The sequence below is a fragment of the Galleria mellonella genome, unplaced genomic scaffold (assembly GCF_026898425.1).
Source record: "Galleria mellonella isolate WM207_F2 unplaced genomic scaffold, CSIRO_AGI_GalMel_v1 utg352, whole genome shotgun sequence".
NCBI classification, from domain to species: domain Eukaryota; kingdom Metazoa; phylum Arthropoda; class Insecta; order Lepidoptera; family Pyralidae; genus Galleria; species Galleria mellonella.
In genome coordinates this window covers 1,553,827-1,571,346 of record NW_026442084.1, presented here as the reverse complement: position 1 = coordinate 1,571,346, position 17,520 = coordinate 1,553,827, and the positions used below count along the sequence as shown (strand labels likewise).

General features: G+C 32.4%; 2 protein-coding genes across 7 annotated transcripts in view; one reads left to right on the top strand and one right to left on the bottom strand.

Annotated features, from left to right (window-relative positions):
• LOC113519470 (uncharacterized) overlaps positions 1–2,839 on the top strand; it is a 144,709-nt gene extending 141,870 nt beyond the window's left edge. The window contains exon 19 of the mRNA XM_052897012.1: positions 564–2,839. Coding sequence (XP_052752972.1) covers positions 564–596 — 33 coding nt within the window. The 3' untranslated portion in view covers positions 597–2,839. The remainder of the gene's footprint in view (positions 1–563) is intronic.
• Positions 2,840–3,951: 1,112 nt separating this feature from the next.
• LOC113519433 (ankyrin-1) overlaps positions 3,952–17,520 on the bottom strand; it is a 78,506-nt gene continuing 64,937 nt past the window's right edge. For 3 of the 6 annotated variants that reach the window (XM_031909563.2, XM_052897004.1, XM_031909566.2), the window contains 6 exons: positions 11,022–16,668; positions 10,317–10,438; positions 9,063–9,220; positions 7,942–8,098; positions 7,283–7,391; positions 3,952–6,274 (listed from right to left, as the gene is read on the bottom strand). In XM_031909563.2, coding sequence (XP_031765423.2) covers positions 6,214–6,274; positions 7,283–7,391; positions 7,942–8,098; positions 9,063–9,220; positions 10,317–10,438; positions 11,022–16,668 — 6,254 coding nt within the window. In that variant the 3' untranslated portion in view covers positions 3,952–6,213. Of the gene's footprint in view, positions 6,275–6,705; positions 6,749–7,282; positions 7,392–7,941; positions 8,099–9,062; positions 9,221–10,316; positions 10,439–11,021; positions 16,669–17,520 lie in introns of all 6 variants that reach the window. The other 3 variants (XM_031909565.2, XM_031909564.2, XM_031909567.2) reach the window with 3 other exon arrangements.

The window sequence follows — 17,520 nt, the reverse complement described above, 5'->3', positions numbered from 1 at the left end:
AGTCAAGCTTATCCTTAAGCAAGCTGAAGTGGCAATGGACCGGTCACATAACTCGAAGAACCGACAACCGATGGGGAAGAAAGGTTCTTGAGTGGCGACCGCGTACGTGTAAACGCAGTGTAGGACGACGCCCCACTAGATGGAGTAACGACCTGAAATGTATTGCAGGGAGTCAGTGGATGCAGGTGGCTCAGGACCGTTCTTTATGGCAGTCTATGGGGTGGCTTATGTCCAGCAGTGGACGGATAATGGCTGAAATGAAATGAGTCATATTAAATATTGGTCCTTATCTATAAAACAACTTCAATACAGGTTTTTAAAATCTGTGCTACAAGAGTTCAGACAATGCACTTTGCAAATGACTAAGTATATTAAGGTTATGTTTTTTTTTTTAAAAGTATTCACGTTAGTAATTTCATTCAAATATATGATTATAAAGTCATATTATTAATTTAATTTATATATATATATATATATATATATATATATATATATAACCTGTATCGTATCTGTACCGATAACAACAATAATTTAAAATAATCCCTAATTAATTTATTTTTCAGACGAGTGACGTATCAGAATTCGACTCCCTGTGAAGACAAACGAGATTCGGTCATACATTAGCGTTATAAGTATTATTTTTGCTTATCCAATTCTATATTTTTACATATATACCACATGCGGTGTTACTCTTACCACCAAAGCAATGACTAATTTATTACTATTTATTCATTAAAACTTATATTGATTTTAATTTTCTTCACGAGAACGAAATTTAAATAAAAATGCCATAGTAAGTCTAAGCATTAGTATATAAGTGTGTAATAATGAAAATAATTTGAATGAGAAATCAAAATGTATATTATTATGTTAGTTTATTTCAATTATTTATAAAAAGCGATTTCTTATTTGAAGAATTTTCATTGTTTTTCTTTTTTCTGTTTTCGGTAATATTTAAAGGATTTTATTTCGTGCGCTTTGTGCCAATTTTCATAGTTTGGTGTCAGTTTTGTATTCTAATTTAAATACTATTTTTTACAAATATGTGTTTATTATTAAAGTTGCTTTACTAAAAATACACTAATCAATCAATATAATATTAGTAAGCTCGCCCTTCGCCACGTTGGTTCAAATAAGAAAAAAAAAACAAAAACGGGCATTTCAAATGTTACTTACCTCACAACGGTAACACTTGTTAATTGCTTCTGACTACCCCATTAGGGATTACGGTCGAGAGCATATCTTTTATATATACTCTGAGCATTAGTAATTCCTACACTTCGATTCTACTCTACTAAGTTAGTGAGTGTATTACAAATACATAAATATTATAATATGTATGTGGGGACTTTTTTTTTTTTAATGGATGATAATGAAATGGTAGCCCCGTCTGCGCTATTGGTATACGCTGGCGGGACACCAGTGAGGGATGATAGATGAGGGTGAAGCAGGTCAGTTAGCCCATCGTAACAAATTCAACAATAAACCAATCACGATGGTTTCCAGGGGGAACCGCGAGGAGGTCGACCTGATAGGGTTTATTACTAGCAATGGGGTTGCTAATCCCCATTACTAACAATCCCTTCCCCCCTGTATGTGGGGACTGCGTAAATCATCATACATTTTAGTTCAAAGTATGAAACGATTAAGGAACCATGTAGAATACTAACCAACTAGTAGAATACTTTATAGAAAATCTACCAAACTTCAAATGAGTTAGGACAAAATTACACTTGCATGAGACACTAGTCACTGTACATGAAGTCGTGTACAGCTTGCTAGCAAGTACCTAGGTACTGAGTAACGGGGCATTTTCTATCATTTAGATCATTCAATTCTGTGGTTATCTTACACATAATATTTTAAAAGATATTAAAAATTTCTCCTTGATAAAATTAATCAGAGAAAAGTTACATTCTTAATATTAGTATATCATATATATTCTAAAAACTTACTAATAGATTACTAAATATATTAGTAAATTTTAGTTACGTATAAATGTGAATTATAATTACTATCTGGTCGTATTAAATAACTAAAATTGATATTTTAGACCAAACAGTGATTGTGAATTAAGAAAAAATATAAATCTTATTGTAGTATTTATTGTTTGTTAGAAATTCCTTCTACTTAAAACTTGTTTCTTTCATAATAACTGATTAGCATCCAACTATTCAGTATGGGGCCCTTTGAATAAGAAATAGGAAATTCAGTTGACTATCTTTGAATTGACACTAAAATTAAATTTATAAGTTATTTCATGTTATATTTTATAACCTTAGATTATATACATAGAGCATTGAGCCTCAAAAACGGGTCAACTTTTTGTCAGCTAATCGTTAAATTAGCTGACTCGTTTTTTTTTTATTAATGTTTTATATACTTACGCACACAGTGTATCTTGACGTATCTATATTTAATTATTTAATAAATTAAATGAGTATTTGCGAAAATTAAAAAGGTGCAAAATTTATAAGACAAAATAAATATAGAGTAATATTCACTCGTAACTATTTGTCACGCAAAATTGTATGAAAAAGTTGACCCGCTCTTCTCGAAGCATTTGTATGGAGACACTCTATTTATTATATATAATTTAAGGTTAAAACATAGATTGTGTAAATCTATTTGATGTAAGTACGGATTTCGTATAAGCTTTAAGTAGCCCAGGCTAAGGAGCATCGGGTAAATGCTAGTTTGACATAATTTTATAAAGAAAATTCTATGTTATTCTAATGTACCTTTTTTATATTTTTGAAACAGTGTTATCGCAGATTAAGCTATTTATTTCAACACGTTACATTGTTTTTTGTTAATAAATACTTTTATGAAATCCTAATTTGTTTACTTTTTATTTAAGACCTGCCCCTGCTTTAGACGGTCACAAAATAACTTTCTGCCGTACTATTATAAAATATTAAACTTTAAATTTATAACCGAGATTTATACTTCAAATTTTTCTAATATTTTCTTTTACACAAACCTTATAATTACAAGGATAACTGTTGTTTCTTGCAAATTAATATTCATACATTACATTGAACAAAAAATAATTAACTAAATAAGTGCAGTTGTTTCGAAGTGATGCATTTATACACATTCGACATTTGTTTTTTTATGTATATACATGATTTAGAAGTACAACAAATTTTAACACACCGAAACAATCCGTGATGGCGGTAAGCTTACCTCCCTTCACATTGGATATAAATATGCACTACGACATGTGGATCAGTCGAGTATTATGTTCACCATTTTTTTTATATCACATAAATGGCAAACAATCATACCGCCCGTCTGATGGTAAACGGTCACTGTAACCTATGAACGCCTACAACACTAGGAATAGCACGTGCGCATGCTGACCTTAAAGGGACATACCCTTCTTAAAAAACCCATACTTTGGTCTCTAGGAAAAACCTCGACAGGGAGCTCATTCCACAGCCTGAGCGTTCGCGGGAGAAAAATCCTTTGAAACTACACTGTCCTTGACCTAAATGGTCAAAGAAGGTTCAAGCATCATCATCATCATATCAGCCTTTAACTGTCCATTGTTAAACATAAGCCTCCCCCTTGGAAAGTTTTGCCAGTAGTTGCCGTACTTGGCAGGCGAATTGGCAACCACAATTAGGCTTTAATGATGTTTTAAGAAAGACACTGCTGCCCATCCCTCGTCCTCCCTTAGTCGGCTTTTACGACACCCACGGGATAGTAACGGGTGGCCTATTCTATGCCGGGACCACACGGCTATTGCCACACAAGGCCACACAAGACTCAAGCATGTGAGGATGAAAATCAAAAAGTTGATTAATGATCGAAAAATGACTGTAATTACGGTTTAAAAAAATTTTACACACAATTTTCTTCTTAGCTTTATCAAGATTCAAGATATACGAAGACGAAGTCGCAGAGAAGTTGAAAATAAAAAGGATAAATAAAACAAACTTTCTAAATATGAGACATAGCGTTTTTATTAATAATATTCAATAATATTTAGTTTAGTTGATAGAATATCCAGCATTATAAATACAACGTGAAACAATTTGAACATCGCAAATAAACAGCTTTAGAAACTTAATACGGGGCGTTGCGACCGACACTAGCAATATATAACACGAGACTCTCAAGCACACAGATTCAAATGAACGTAATATCAACTATATTATATTTGTAAACTATCTTTTTGCCCGCTTCTTCGTACGCGTGGATTTCAAATCTGGAAAACCAATGAACCATTTCTAGATGGTGTGTCAAGATAAAACATACACCTGATTTTAAGTTAGACCTTCAAAAGTATAATTGTAAAAACTGCATCCAATTTGACACAGTAGTTGTTGCGTGATGCCGGAACAAACATACAGACTATCACAAACATAATTTAAAAAATGTCAATTGGTTTTATTAAGACTTCTCAAACAATTTTTTCTTAAATATCTCCCGTTTACAGACGACGTCCAGTTCAATTTTATTATATTAGCAAGATTGGTTACAAGCCCATCCCCCAATTAACTGGTAGGGGGTACGCTGAAATGATACAGCAAACCAGCTGCGTCAATTAGTGGTTTAGCTAAGCATACCATCTTATTACCGCCTTCAGTCTCAAACCGTTTGCTGGAATTGTATCGAATTCACTTGATTTGTATAAAGCATTTGATAAAGTCAAAAGTCCATGCGCTTTGAGAAACATTTTTATTTTTTAATCTACCAAGTTAGTATTATACTTGTAAGTTATTTTCATATTTATATTGTCGTTTTTTGTAATTAACAATATTTTAAATACTGTTAAAATAGTCTTTTGTGTCTAGATCAATTTACATACCAAATATAACATTAAGCGATTTCGATTCAACCCCAGATCTTATTAATTCAGATAACATAGAAGTTTATCGAATTTTCCTAATACCCTCTCCAAGTCTAAAATCAAGGTTAATTATTTGTCATCATACAATAACTCCATGATTATTAACTTTGGAACATACAAATGTTTGGAAGTGAGCAAGCCCAGGCCAAATTTTATAATTTGGTTAAATTTATCTACGGTCAATAGTCATATGTCAGTAACGTAACTATCAAATGAAGAATAAATATGCTCAAAGGTAAAATTATTACATAAATTATAAGAATACACAAGTTAGTGAAATAGGAAAGAAAATTATTTAGCAATTATTTTGCAAATAAAATATTTTGCAACTTAAATGAAATGGACGAAAATATTCAATAACTGAGTGATACTTTCAGTTGAATTAAAAAAAAAACTAGAATTACAAAAATACACTATCAACTGTCTTAATTGTATAAAGCTACGTATATATACAAACTGGCATAACTAAACAAAATGTATTAACAAATATGTCTAAGGCTTAATTAATGTAATTGAGATCTCATCAGAGTAACTCATCAGGCGACCGTAGAAGCTTACCCTACATTTTGTATCCCTACCTAGCTACTTACGTAAGAATTGTGCATGAATCAAAACCGATTGCAATGTTCCAGACAAACATCGCTGTTAATTATTTCAGATATGAGCAGGACAGAATCAAAAAGTTTATTATCAATCCCCCATCAAAGGTCCAATATCAAAATTGATCAGAAATGTGTCTACTTACCTAATTCTTATAAAATAGTTAATAGTCCTACAGTGTTAACTTTATATTGAATAAGCATAACTTCAAGTCTAAAAGCTAAGCACTATCTAAAGGATAGGTCGAAGTTACATGGACCAACGTCGTACAAAAACCCGACTCCAATACAAAAGTGAGTACCAAAATATTATCCAAAACTTGGCGTATATGGCAAATATCCAACAAATGAATAACTACAAAACGTCAAACATTCCGTGTTGGAAGTTTGTCATATAGACCAATGAACACTCTATCACTGGTAAAAATGTGAGAGTTAATATTAATGAATTAGGACTTCAATGCAAGTAGTACAATATGTACCGACCTCGATTTAAACTATCACAATAGATGTCTTAACAGTACACATTGATATTTCTCTACATTGTTTAATTAATGAAGTAGGTATTGAGTTAGTGACACTATACTTATACAAATGCCTTAATTTGTCAATTTTAGTTTTCGTCAAGTAGCCAACAGTGCACTTGCCAAAGCCTAGGATAGCTGTATGAGTAAGAATTATTCTAAATAAAAAAGAGATTTGCTAATAAAGAACTGAAGAAGAAAGATATTCTTATGCAGAATTATTAAACGTCTATTTCTTTGTAGTTTCTTCTAAACTGGATGGTGGAGATTTCGCGATCATTGTGAGAGATCTGAAAAGATCAAAATAAATGTGACTATCGTTTAATCAAAAATTAATTATTAATTAAGATTCTTGCGGAAATTTCTTTAATGGCTATTGCAAATAAGGATTACAAATTAAAAAAATGTTAACAAAATATACTTAAAACAATGAACAATACGAGTATGTATGTAGAATAAAATAAAACGTATGGGTGTAATGAAAAATAATAAATAAAATATCCGCATGAATCTTTAAAAAAATTTCAAACCCTTTTCTCAATTGGGCATGCTACTTATTAGTTTTTATATTTAAATTAAACATAATGCATTTTATTATAAACAAAAAACACACAGAATCAAACAAAAAAAGCAAAATAATCCTAATGATGTTCCTGTGATGGTAGATAATGATAGTAGTGCAACCAAGAAGAAAAAAGCAGTACAATACAAAGTAGTGTACCTATTTGCTGAGCTTTTCTTGAGAGTGACTTAAACAATAGCAGCTGTAATAATAATATTGTTTCGTTTAGTGGATACATCACGAAATTTAATGAACAAATATGTACAGTAGAGAAATAAAGTGAAATAAATATTAAAAATAATAATAAAAATGAAATATGAGAGATAACAAGCGAGTATAATGATGATGATAAAAAATATTTTGCCATAAATAAATAAAAATGGAACTTGAAAAGTTAGTTTATTTTCTAATAGTAAATATTTACATTATCAAGTTATATTAATAAATATCAGCTTAATTTAAAAAAGTAGCAAAATTATGAATATAATTGCGAATAGGTGCTGAATGACAATTTCAATAATATTACTAAATTTATTTATATATGAGTCATAGAAGAAGTATGCAGATGATCTACGTACTCGTATAATACCTAGCAAAGACTGCTGTAAGGAAGCTAGTAAATTCCAATAAAACTTTTTCCAATTTGCGTTACTTTGTCTCAAGATCTTTTTTTACAAGTGTACTGTATTTGATTAGCACCATTATTACATAAAATGTTATTAGCTCAATATTGTACCTTCTTTGTGCTGGAATAGGTGGCGATGACTGCGTTGTTGGTAGCGACGCCGGACAGCTCCCTGAAAGGGTTGGTTGGACGTCTTCTTCTTCTTCGTCCCTTCGCTCTCCTACAAATAATAATTAATATTGTCGTTTCAGCTATTCGTTATCTATTGCAGAACGTAGACTCAAACTGAAGATTATGGCAATCATTGAATGATCTTGAGCAATCTGCATTCATTTGATGACATTCGTTCATTTGTTGTTTAAAAGAAAACTTATAATTCTATTACTAAACTAAAAAGATAATTATCATTACATTATAATCCATCTATTAAATCTACCTAATTTATGTAATATTTTCCTATCGTCTCGTACAACTAAAACAACTTTTGAAGCTAATTATCATTTTTTTAAAAATTTTATTTTACAATTATTCAATCCATCTATTAAATCTACCTAATTTATGGACAACAAGAGAGGTAATATTTTCCGTAGAATTTTCCATCAATCCCCCGAACATCGAAAAAAACAATCAACATTGTCTTGACATTTGTCTCGTACAACTTGTATTTATTGACTTCCTGGCACAACTTTTGAAGCTATTACTTTATCTCATGGAATGATATGATTCTCCAATAGACCTAAATACTTTCAATATTCAAAAAGTATATTTACCTCGAAGAATTGGTGTTTCTCCGATGTAGAAAGTAGGCGCGGGAGTTTCTACAGTGGCTTCTTTGACAGAGTTGTCACCGCTGACAGCACTAAGTGTATCAGTGCTGTCAAACATTATAGTTCTCTCCTTGGCTCGAGGGACGCGACCGTCAAGTTCCTAAAATTTATCAAGTATTTTAAATATTAGCACAGTATAAATATGGTATCATATAATACCATTAATCTTATGTGTTTTTGTTTATTGAGGAGTCTAATAATAATGAAGAAATGTTACAGATTGTACTAAATAAAATTCTATTCTATTTGTGCTTCTGCACGAATCTGTGTTTGCATGGCTATTTTGGTAGAAAGTAGCAGTGATATAGAGGCATTGTACATTAGTTTTCAAGAATGACAATTCATTGACTTTACAATTTCTTCTGTGAGGTCCATGATGTTGTTAATATCAACACCATTTTTCATCACGTGTATCAATGGCTTCTTACCCATTCTGAATTCTAAATAAAAACCATTCGCTTTTTACTCGTGTTAACCTCACACTCTTTGACTCAATTGAATAGTTAACATTAGGCTCCGAATAGCAATCGCTTAATTGCTTGATGATTTCTCATTTACATTTAAAACACGTGTCGTAACTTGAGAGTAGACTGTTACACTGCAATGACAAACATGGAAGGTCATAGTCAACTTCTACTAATGGTACTCACTTTTCAAAGTGACAGCGGAATTAAACAAAATAATTCTAATGCAGTAAAAGGCACTTCCGCAAAATAACACTTAACTCGGTACAATATATAAGAATTAATTGAAAAGCCTACCTACGGAAATTATACGTACCTACTCATCGCCGTGTCGGACCCGGCGTAGAATGGGCCACTCCTTCTTTTCCCGTGGGTTTTGTAAAAGGCGACTAAGGGAACTTATGATCGAGAGATGGGTTTCTCTTAAAATATCTCCAAAGACCTAACTACGGTTGTCAACCCACCTGCCAAGCGTGACAAGTACTGGCAAAACTCCTTTATGGGAAAGGCTTATGTTCAGCAGTGGACAGTAAATGGCTGAAATAATAATAATAAAAACACCTACTCGTTCTATAGTAATCGTATGTAAGAAAAACTCACCAATCTCTCAGTGTCTGAATCGGGTTCGTGAACCTCATATTCATGAGAATAGTGTTCACTCGTCGACTGGTGTTCCAGGCTCTCCATCTGGACTGTAGTCACTGGATCCAAGGTGTCCAGGGAGGACACCATCGTGTTCGACCCTGGAGGGCGTACCGCTGTTATCTTTTTGATTAGTATCAAGCTCGGTGGGGTAGCAACATGTACAAATAATAAAATTAAAACATATCATAATAATTACAGTAGAAGCCAGGATGGGGCCGGTTTTTATAATTGAATATTATATTCATGCCATACATTACATACTTTTTTATTATTTAAACACAAGCAGAAAATAAATTATGCATGGCGCTGAATGTTATTAGTTTATATAAAAAAATGCATTAGTATAATTAATAAAATAGTCAAGAAAGTTTGCAAATTATTCCTGGCAAAGTTCATGCGTAATAATATTTGAATATTATTTTTAATATAAGAAAAATCCTTATAAATTAATTATATTTATATTATAAATTAGCATAAAGGCATACACAAACAAGATATAAAAGTGATAAAATTACGTCAAGTTAATATATTAGCGCTATATCAAGCAATTGAATGCTTTATTATTGAATATTCTCCTATTTTGTTCCACTGTGTATTAAATGAAAAATACATGCTTTTTCAATCTAATTCAATCGTCAAAGTACATATGTTAACAACTAGGGGTATAAAGCGATTCCAAATTTAACGAAACTTGGTAAGTTGTCTAAAAAGGCATCAAATTTCGATGAGAACCAAAAAACCAATTTACGATAATGGGAAGAAACAGAAAAGGTATTGTCTAGAACATGTTTTTCTAAGAGTTGAATCATAAATATTAACTGTTTCTTATTCAATTCTTAAAAAATGATTATGCAGAAAAAATAAACAAAAACATTGACTTATTTTTATAAAAATTGTTCATTATTTTTCAAATCGAGAACAACCAGTTGATGCTCGCTTTCAGATACATAACCTACAAGAAGTTAGAAGGTTATGAGGACCGAAATATGAAAAGAAAAAAAATAAATAACACCTAACGATTACATAATCCGGATAAAGGAAGAAGTATCATCAAGAAGTACGAGTACAACAATTGTGAATTTACATGCAATTTAATTTGTTCTATAATAGTGGACCAAAATATCCGTTAGGGAGTAAGAATTGTCCCTGTTCTGTGCAAGCCTTTAAATAAGCAAAATTTTCAAGATAAATACGAAGCTTTACACTTACCTCCAGATGTAAGAGATCCAGTCATCGGGGTATCAACTTCATAGTTGTAAGTCGCTCTGGTGGCGTTTGAGCTTGTGGCTTCTAAGCTGTCGGTACTACCCAACATTAAATCGGCTCGTGCTCTAAATAGGAATATGTAAATTTACTTCATATTATTAGTAATTGTTATCGTTACTAGCAAAATAGGTCCTGTTAGTTCGATCTTTATTATCCCCCTTGAAACTATTATAGTTAATTTCTGGTACCAGATTTCTTGTACTATTTGTCACAAGTCTATTTAACCTCATTTATTTTAATTTTATTTTTCACTAGTTCCACCCCAAAACCTTATTGTAAACTATTATCCTTTTCAGGTATATTTATCCCATTTTAATCCTGTACCAGTATTTCACCTAATCTAAGCAGTACGCTTGTATGACTTATTCCAAATTTAAGGATAAATTTTCCAATATCTTTATTATTATTATAATGGTTGTTATATGTTTCAAGAGAATACCATAGATAAAAACGGATATTAATTAAGTTTTAACAGACAACTAAAATCTATATTAAATAAATTATTATTTATTAGTTTAATTGTACCATCCTCAAAATATATTCTTTTAATTTTATATTATAGTATATATATATATATATATTTAATTTGCCTTTGTTATGATGTATCTGTAACTTAGCATATTACGTAAAAAATTACTATTGTCTTACCTACTGAAACTTCCAGAAGAACTCAATTCTTCATCTTGGCCACTCCACGAACCACTTGCAGGATCTGTGAATTGTTTACCAGAAAAAGAAATAACACTATGAGCTATCGACCTCCCGGAAGAAGGTGATAGCTCACGGATAGCACTCGCTTCTCTAGAAAATTCTAAATCTTCAGGTTTATCAGAAGACATTATTATTGTTTGTTTTGTAACTGTCACTACTTCTCCTTCTGAGGTATGTCTTTCCATAACAGTCATCAGACTATCCATTTCTGATGACTGAGATACCATTGAAGAAGACATTTCAGAACCATAAGACATAGAGCCTTCGTCGAAAGGCTTGGGTCTCGCTGGTATATCCACGGCACTATCTCCATCTGTACTAGTTACAGTTTCAGATACTTTTTTTCCATCCACAAATTTTTGTTGAATAACAGTTGTTGTCCTAACTACTTCTATAACACCTCCATCTGTAAATGTCCTAGTAACTGCATTAGATTTTTTTGACTTTTCTTCTTGATCCAATATTTTCATCATTTCTTCGCAATCGCCTGGTATAGATTCTGCTGAACCATCGCTAGGCGCTGCAGCACAAACAAAAGATGATGATTTTGTGCATTCTTCTACTACTTCGGCAGGTTTTGATTCAGATGACTCCTGTTGTATTTCAGGTTCGGGTACAAAAAATGCACCTCTATCATCATACTTTTTAACAGTAACAACTTTTGGTGTTACTTCCTGTAATTTCTGTTCTACAGCCATTTGCTGGTCAATAAGCTTTCTTATGGCTGCTGAATCCGTTAACATTTTTTGTGATGGACTGCCATAACTCCCTGTCTTTTGTGAAGGACTGCCACTTTTTTGTGATGGACTTCCAGTCTTTTGGCTAGGACTGCCTCCTTTCTGAGGAGGGCTACTTTCAGAACTTCCACTGTATGAACGTTTTTCTCTTTCCAAGAAAGAACTACTAACTTCTTTGGGGTCTGCAAGCAGAAGAGCCTCTTTTTGCTTTGCAAGTATTTCTGCTTTGAGTGCTTCAAGACAAGCTGATTCGAGACCTTCAAATTCTTTTAAACTTGATACTGAGATATCGTCACCTTGACTTTTACTCAGTATATATCTTCTAGGTAATGATCCATTTAATGAATCTTGTGAAGATGAAGAATGTTGTTGATATTGTTCCATTAATGCCTTTTCTAGATTTTCAAATTCTTGTAATGAACTAATGGAAATGTCATCATTTTCACCTCTAACACGAAATCTTATACGTGAAGCCATTTCGGATTCAGAGAGACTTCCATATGAATTTCTAAAACTCCCATAGCTTCCTATTGATTCTTTTTGAGAACTCAAACTACCAATTCGGCTAGCATCAAAATCAGTCATTTCTTCTTCTTTTATATCTTCTAATGGAACTCTTTCATAGTCGTACCTAGGATCTCCTTCAAACTGCATTTGTATCCAACGTTTTCCAGCTTCAATTTCAGCTAGCTCTTGAGCCTGTAATCTTTTTTGTTCTAACTCATATTGAAGCAATTCTTCATCTGACAAAGATCCAGAAGTACTACTAGTACTTTCTTGTTTTTTAGAAGTTTTCGATAAGTATTCTTCCACTTCCGTGTCGTGACGTTTCACATACTTTTGAGTTTTTATTTGTACACTTTTACCTTCAGTATCAGTTTCTTGTGCTTCTTTAGCAACTTCCTCTATAACAACGAAATCATCCATTTCATTTGGTTTGTCTAATATTTCAAATTCATCACTAGTTGGTGATTCTTGTTCTTTTTCATAAGCATGTGTGATTTTTTCTTCTGTTGTTACAACAAGATCCGATCTACTGCTTTCTGTGATTAATTCAGATTTAAGTTCTGGTGTTTCAGATATATCATACATATCATCCAAAACGTACTCTCGACCATTGTCTGTTGATAATGAACTTTGGCTTGGTGCAGATAATGGAGTTTGTGGAGTTGACAAATGGTCATGCGTTTTTAAGCTTGATGTAGAACTTTGTTTACTTTCTAGTTGACTATCAGGCGTTTTTACAACAGACTTTTCCACTTTAGTCTTAGGTACTGACGAATCACTTTTGGATTTTAATATTTCTTCATACTGTGCTGAACCAATTGGTATTATTTCAGATTCTACATCAACAAATTCTCTTTGGGTGGGTATTTTTTCCGTAATTGGAAAAGGAACAACACTCACCTCTTTCACAACCTTTTTCACGCATTCTTCTTTAGTTTCAGTAACCTCTTTTTCAGGTGTACTTTCATCTAATTGTACTGTTGATTTTACAAAGGTAGTTTCCTGACTAGAAGGTTTTTTAGTATCAGTGGCAATGCTACCAAATTGCACTATTTCATCATATTCAGAAGAACCAACGGGAATAATTTCACTCTCGACATCAACAAACTCTCTTTTTGGTTTATCTACTTTAGTAACCTCAAAAGGTAAAGCTTGTTGATCATGTATTGAAGATTTTGTTATGTCTTCTTTTATTTCTGTTGAATCTGTATGTGCAGATGATCGTGATGAAGATACATCGAGTTTTGAAATGGATGATGATAACATATCAGTTTTTAATTGAGAACTAGATATTGTATCTGAAGTTTCTTTTTCTTTAGATGAATGCTCATCTATTTCTATACTTTCAGGAGCACTTTCAATAGGAAAATGTTCTGGAATCATTTCTTTCGGTTGGAAACGCATTTCATGAGATCTTTTCATTTTACTAACAGATTCAGTTAGATTTGTTTTACTCCCATCTTCATCACCAGATGCTTCATCCTCACTTATATCTTTAACTTTTGTGGCTTGATCTTTTTCAGTTTCGTGTAAGAACTGTTCTATGTACGTAGTGCTTTCCATTAATTCTTCTTTTAATTCATTTGCGGAAGGCACAAGAGTTTCAGACGCATCAGAAATATCAATACTAGCTACGTGGCTAGATCCATCTGAGTCAAGACTTTTCATACTGTCTCTTGAAGCGAGAGAACTTGCTGCTGTATAATAATCCTTAGATGTTCTTAAAGAATGCGATGAAATATCATGGCTTGTCAAAGCAGATTCGAACTCTGTTCCGCTTTGAGCTGTCATCATAACGTCTACATCTGAAGATAAAGGCCTACTTTCAGATTGCTCAAAGCTATGATAATGACTTTCACCAGAACTAGACCATCCTTCTACTTCCGACGCAGATCGTCTTTCTACAATTCCTAATTTAGATTTTATATGTTTTTGAACTCTTAATTTAACTTCTGGACTACCTTTAGAAGATCCGTCTCGATCGGAAAGACCAATTTCACTTTCTGTTTCCAAAATAGAATGTGGACCACTATCTGACCTTATTGATATATCTCCATCTAAAGGTGGACTAGATTCTTTTATATTAACTGTATCTCTTTCGTCATCAGAAGTTGTTTCCTCCTGGGAACTTACTTTATGTGAAATACTTTCTGATTGTTGACTATCTAAAGTTATTTGTTCTTTTACAGATTTTGTTACGGTCTGGTCATCTGCATGTTGTGGTTCTTCAGTTATAACCTCTGGTCTGTCTGGACTAATTAAAAGTTTAAATTGGAATTCCGAAGGTGACTGCTTGTATTTACTACTACCATCACTTTTTTCGCTAATAATTTCTACTTGTGCTGCTTCAAGAGACTGCTTGACTTCATCTATGGTTTTTTCCAAAACTGATAAGTCAGCGAGTGGCTGAGCAGACATTAATGAATCAAAATCCACCCGTTCTGACTCAAGTTTCGTTGCATGAAACTCGGCAGAGGAAAGATCAGTGTCATAACCACTACTACAAATGTCTTCAAGACTCTTTTCTTTCACCAGTTTTAGTTCTTCTCTCCTATGATCCGTTCCTGTTAAATAAGCAGAATCAGCTTCTGTAGAGAACTCTGATGCATGTAATGTTTCAGCACTAACTGTTGAATCAATAGACTTTTGCAATACTTCACCTTCATGAGACTCTAAAGATTTAATCATATACTCTGTATCAATGCTCTCACCAGATTTTATCATTATATCTTTAGATATAGTACTCAAATCATCAGTTATCTCAAAAGTGTTAGGTGACATATCCGTTTTAGCAGGCTTAGTAAAAACTTCAGTTTTAGTTTCAACAACCTTTCTTAGTTCTAAAGTAGTATCACTATCAGAACATTTTGTTACTGTTGATGTTTCTAGAGTAGTAACAGCAGGCTTAAATGATTTTGGTATATCATCAGCCATTTCAAATGAATCTGCCTTTTGAAAAGATACCTCCCAAACCTGATCTTCAATTTGGTGTTGAGGTAATTTAATAGGTGACTTTGTAGCCTTTTCTTTTTTTAATACGTCACTAATTTTATCATCGTGAGGTAACTCTGGAACAACTTCTGATTCAGAATGGGTGTCTTGACTTCCAGTACGGCTAAACGTACTTTTAACCGGCGATGTGGATACCTTAATTTCTTTAATAAAATCTACTTCATATACTTCATTATCTTTTTTGAAAGATTTTGATTTACTTTTTGGACTTGCCTCAGAAGAACCACATCTTTCAGCTGTTTCACTTCTAAAACTTGGAGCATGCGAAGCATCTGAACTAAGATCATCATGCTCTTTACTTTCAATAACTGACTCTTCTTTATGATGTTCAATCTTTGAACTAATTATTCTACCCTTTTCTGAAACCTCAGTACTAGATACAACTTCATCTTTCTCTATTATTTTAAGAGATGAATCAACGAATGCTATTCTTGATTTAGCATCATCATCTTCTTCAATATTTTCTAATTCTCCTGGTTCAGTAAAATACTCTTTACCCCATTGTTCATGCGATAGATCTCTTTCGGAAATCTTAACTTCGTGTCTTTTCTTAATAGTTTCATCTTTGAGAGCAGTCATTTTTTCTTCAGATTTAGTTTGTCGACCTGTATATAGTCCTTGTTCCGAAAACTCTCGTTCAACTTTAACGATATCTGTATCATCTGTACTTTTGAAAACTGTTTTTGTTTCCAAGTCAGATCGTTTTGCTGTAGCCTCATGAGCTTTTTCTATCTTCTTTTGAGAAGTTTCAGTTTGATCACCGTCTCTGCGAATTGTTGTTTTTTCTTTGACTTCGTGTTCTTGACCACGTAATTCGTGTTTTGTTTCAGTTTTTATAATTAGTGAATCATCATCGGAAGATGATACTTGCTTAGTTTCCGAGAAAAATTCTTGACCAGATATTTTGCGAGTTTCAGTTTCTTTATGTGATAATATGGTATTATAGTCGTCTTGTGTGCTAAACTTAGCAACCATATCAGACATAACTGCATCAGGGTCAATTGACTGAAATTTCAATTCCGAACCTTCAAACGTTTTATGTACTGAAGAAGATGAAGTCGATGTTTCAATTCTAGATTCAGCAAAAAAAGTATCAGTTGAAGAAGTGGATTTTTGCATTTCTTCCATTTTGACTGCAAGTTGTTCTTTTTTTATTTGGTCGATTACATCAATACTTTTTTCAATAGTTCTGTCAACTAATTCTATAGCTCCACTAGTTAATGTCGGTTGGTCAACATTTATAAATGACAAATTATCTGCTAGATGTTTAACTGGAGATTTTGGTCTGGCAGCTTCACTTAGTACCTTGGATGCCTCCATCAGTACATCTGCAAAGAAAAACTTTATATAAGAACACAACAGGAAAATAAAGTAGTGTGTGATGCCTTTTTAAATTAAATTAAAAATTTTGTGATTCTAATAATTTATATTTTAAATTAAATAATAATAATTCTGATTCCGACGACTAATATCATGTCTATAGCTAGTAAAGTGGACTATAGTTTTACATGTATTGCTGTTATACATATATACTAATAAATGTTATAATATTAAAGTTCTAACAATTAATTCAGCGCGTAAAAAGTAATACATATCTTTATAAATTTATTAAATAGGAGTGTTAATATTTTTGAGTTGTTAATAACAAGAAAATAATCATAAATTGCATCGATAGAAGCAGTAATATTGCATTGATTTTTTATTTTATCTATTATGTTGTCGTAAATATCTATTGTTGAATTACATTCAATATTTATTTTCATTAACTTGTGCTAAAGCTTGAATTATGTACAAGTGTGATAAAAAAATTTAGACAATAGCGATGGAAGCTTGCAAGATGATAGAAAAATCATACAACGAAAGACTTAGAATCAAAGCGAAACATTACTCTATGTGATTGATGTGGATGAAAAAATTTGCGAATTAAATACAAAAACTTATATTTTCGAGAAATATAAAGCGAGAGTAATAAATAAATAAAAAAGTTATGAAATTTCGAATCTGCTTGTGGGTCCACTTACCTATTGCAACGTAAGGGCTCCGCAAAAAAGAAAGTAAAATTTACTGTGCTGACAATTGTTGATCCAACGAATATGTTAGTCGTAAACGAGATCGCTTGCATTTTTTCTATAATTGTATTTGGGGATGTTTATAGTTTAAATAAGGTGGGAGTGCCTCTA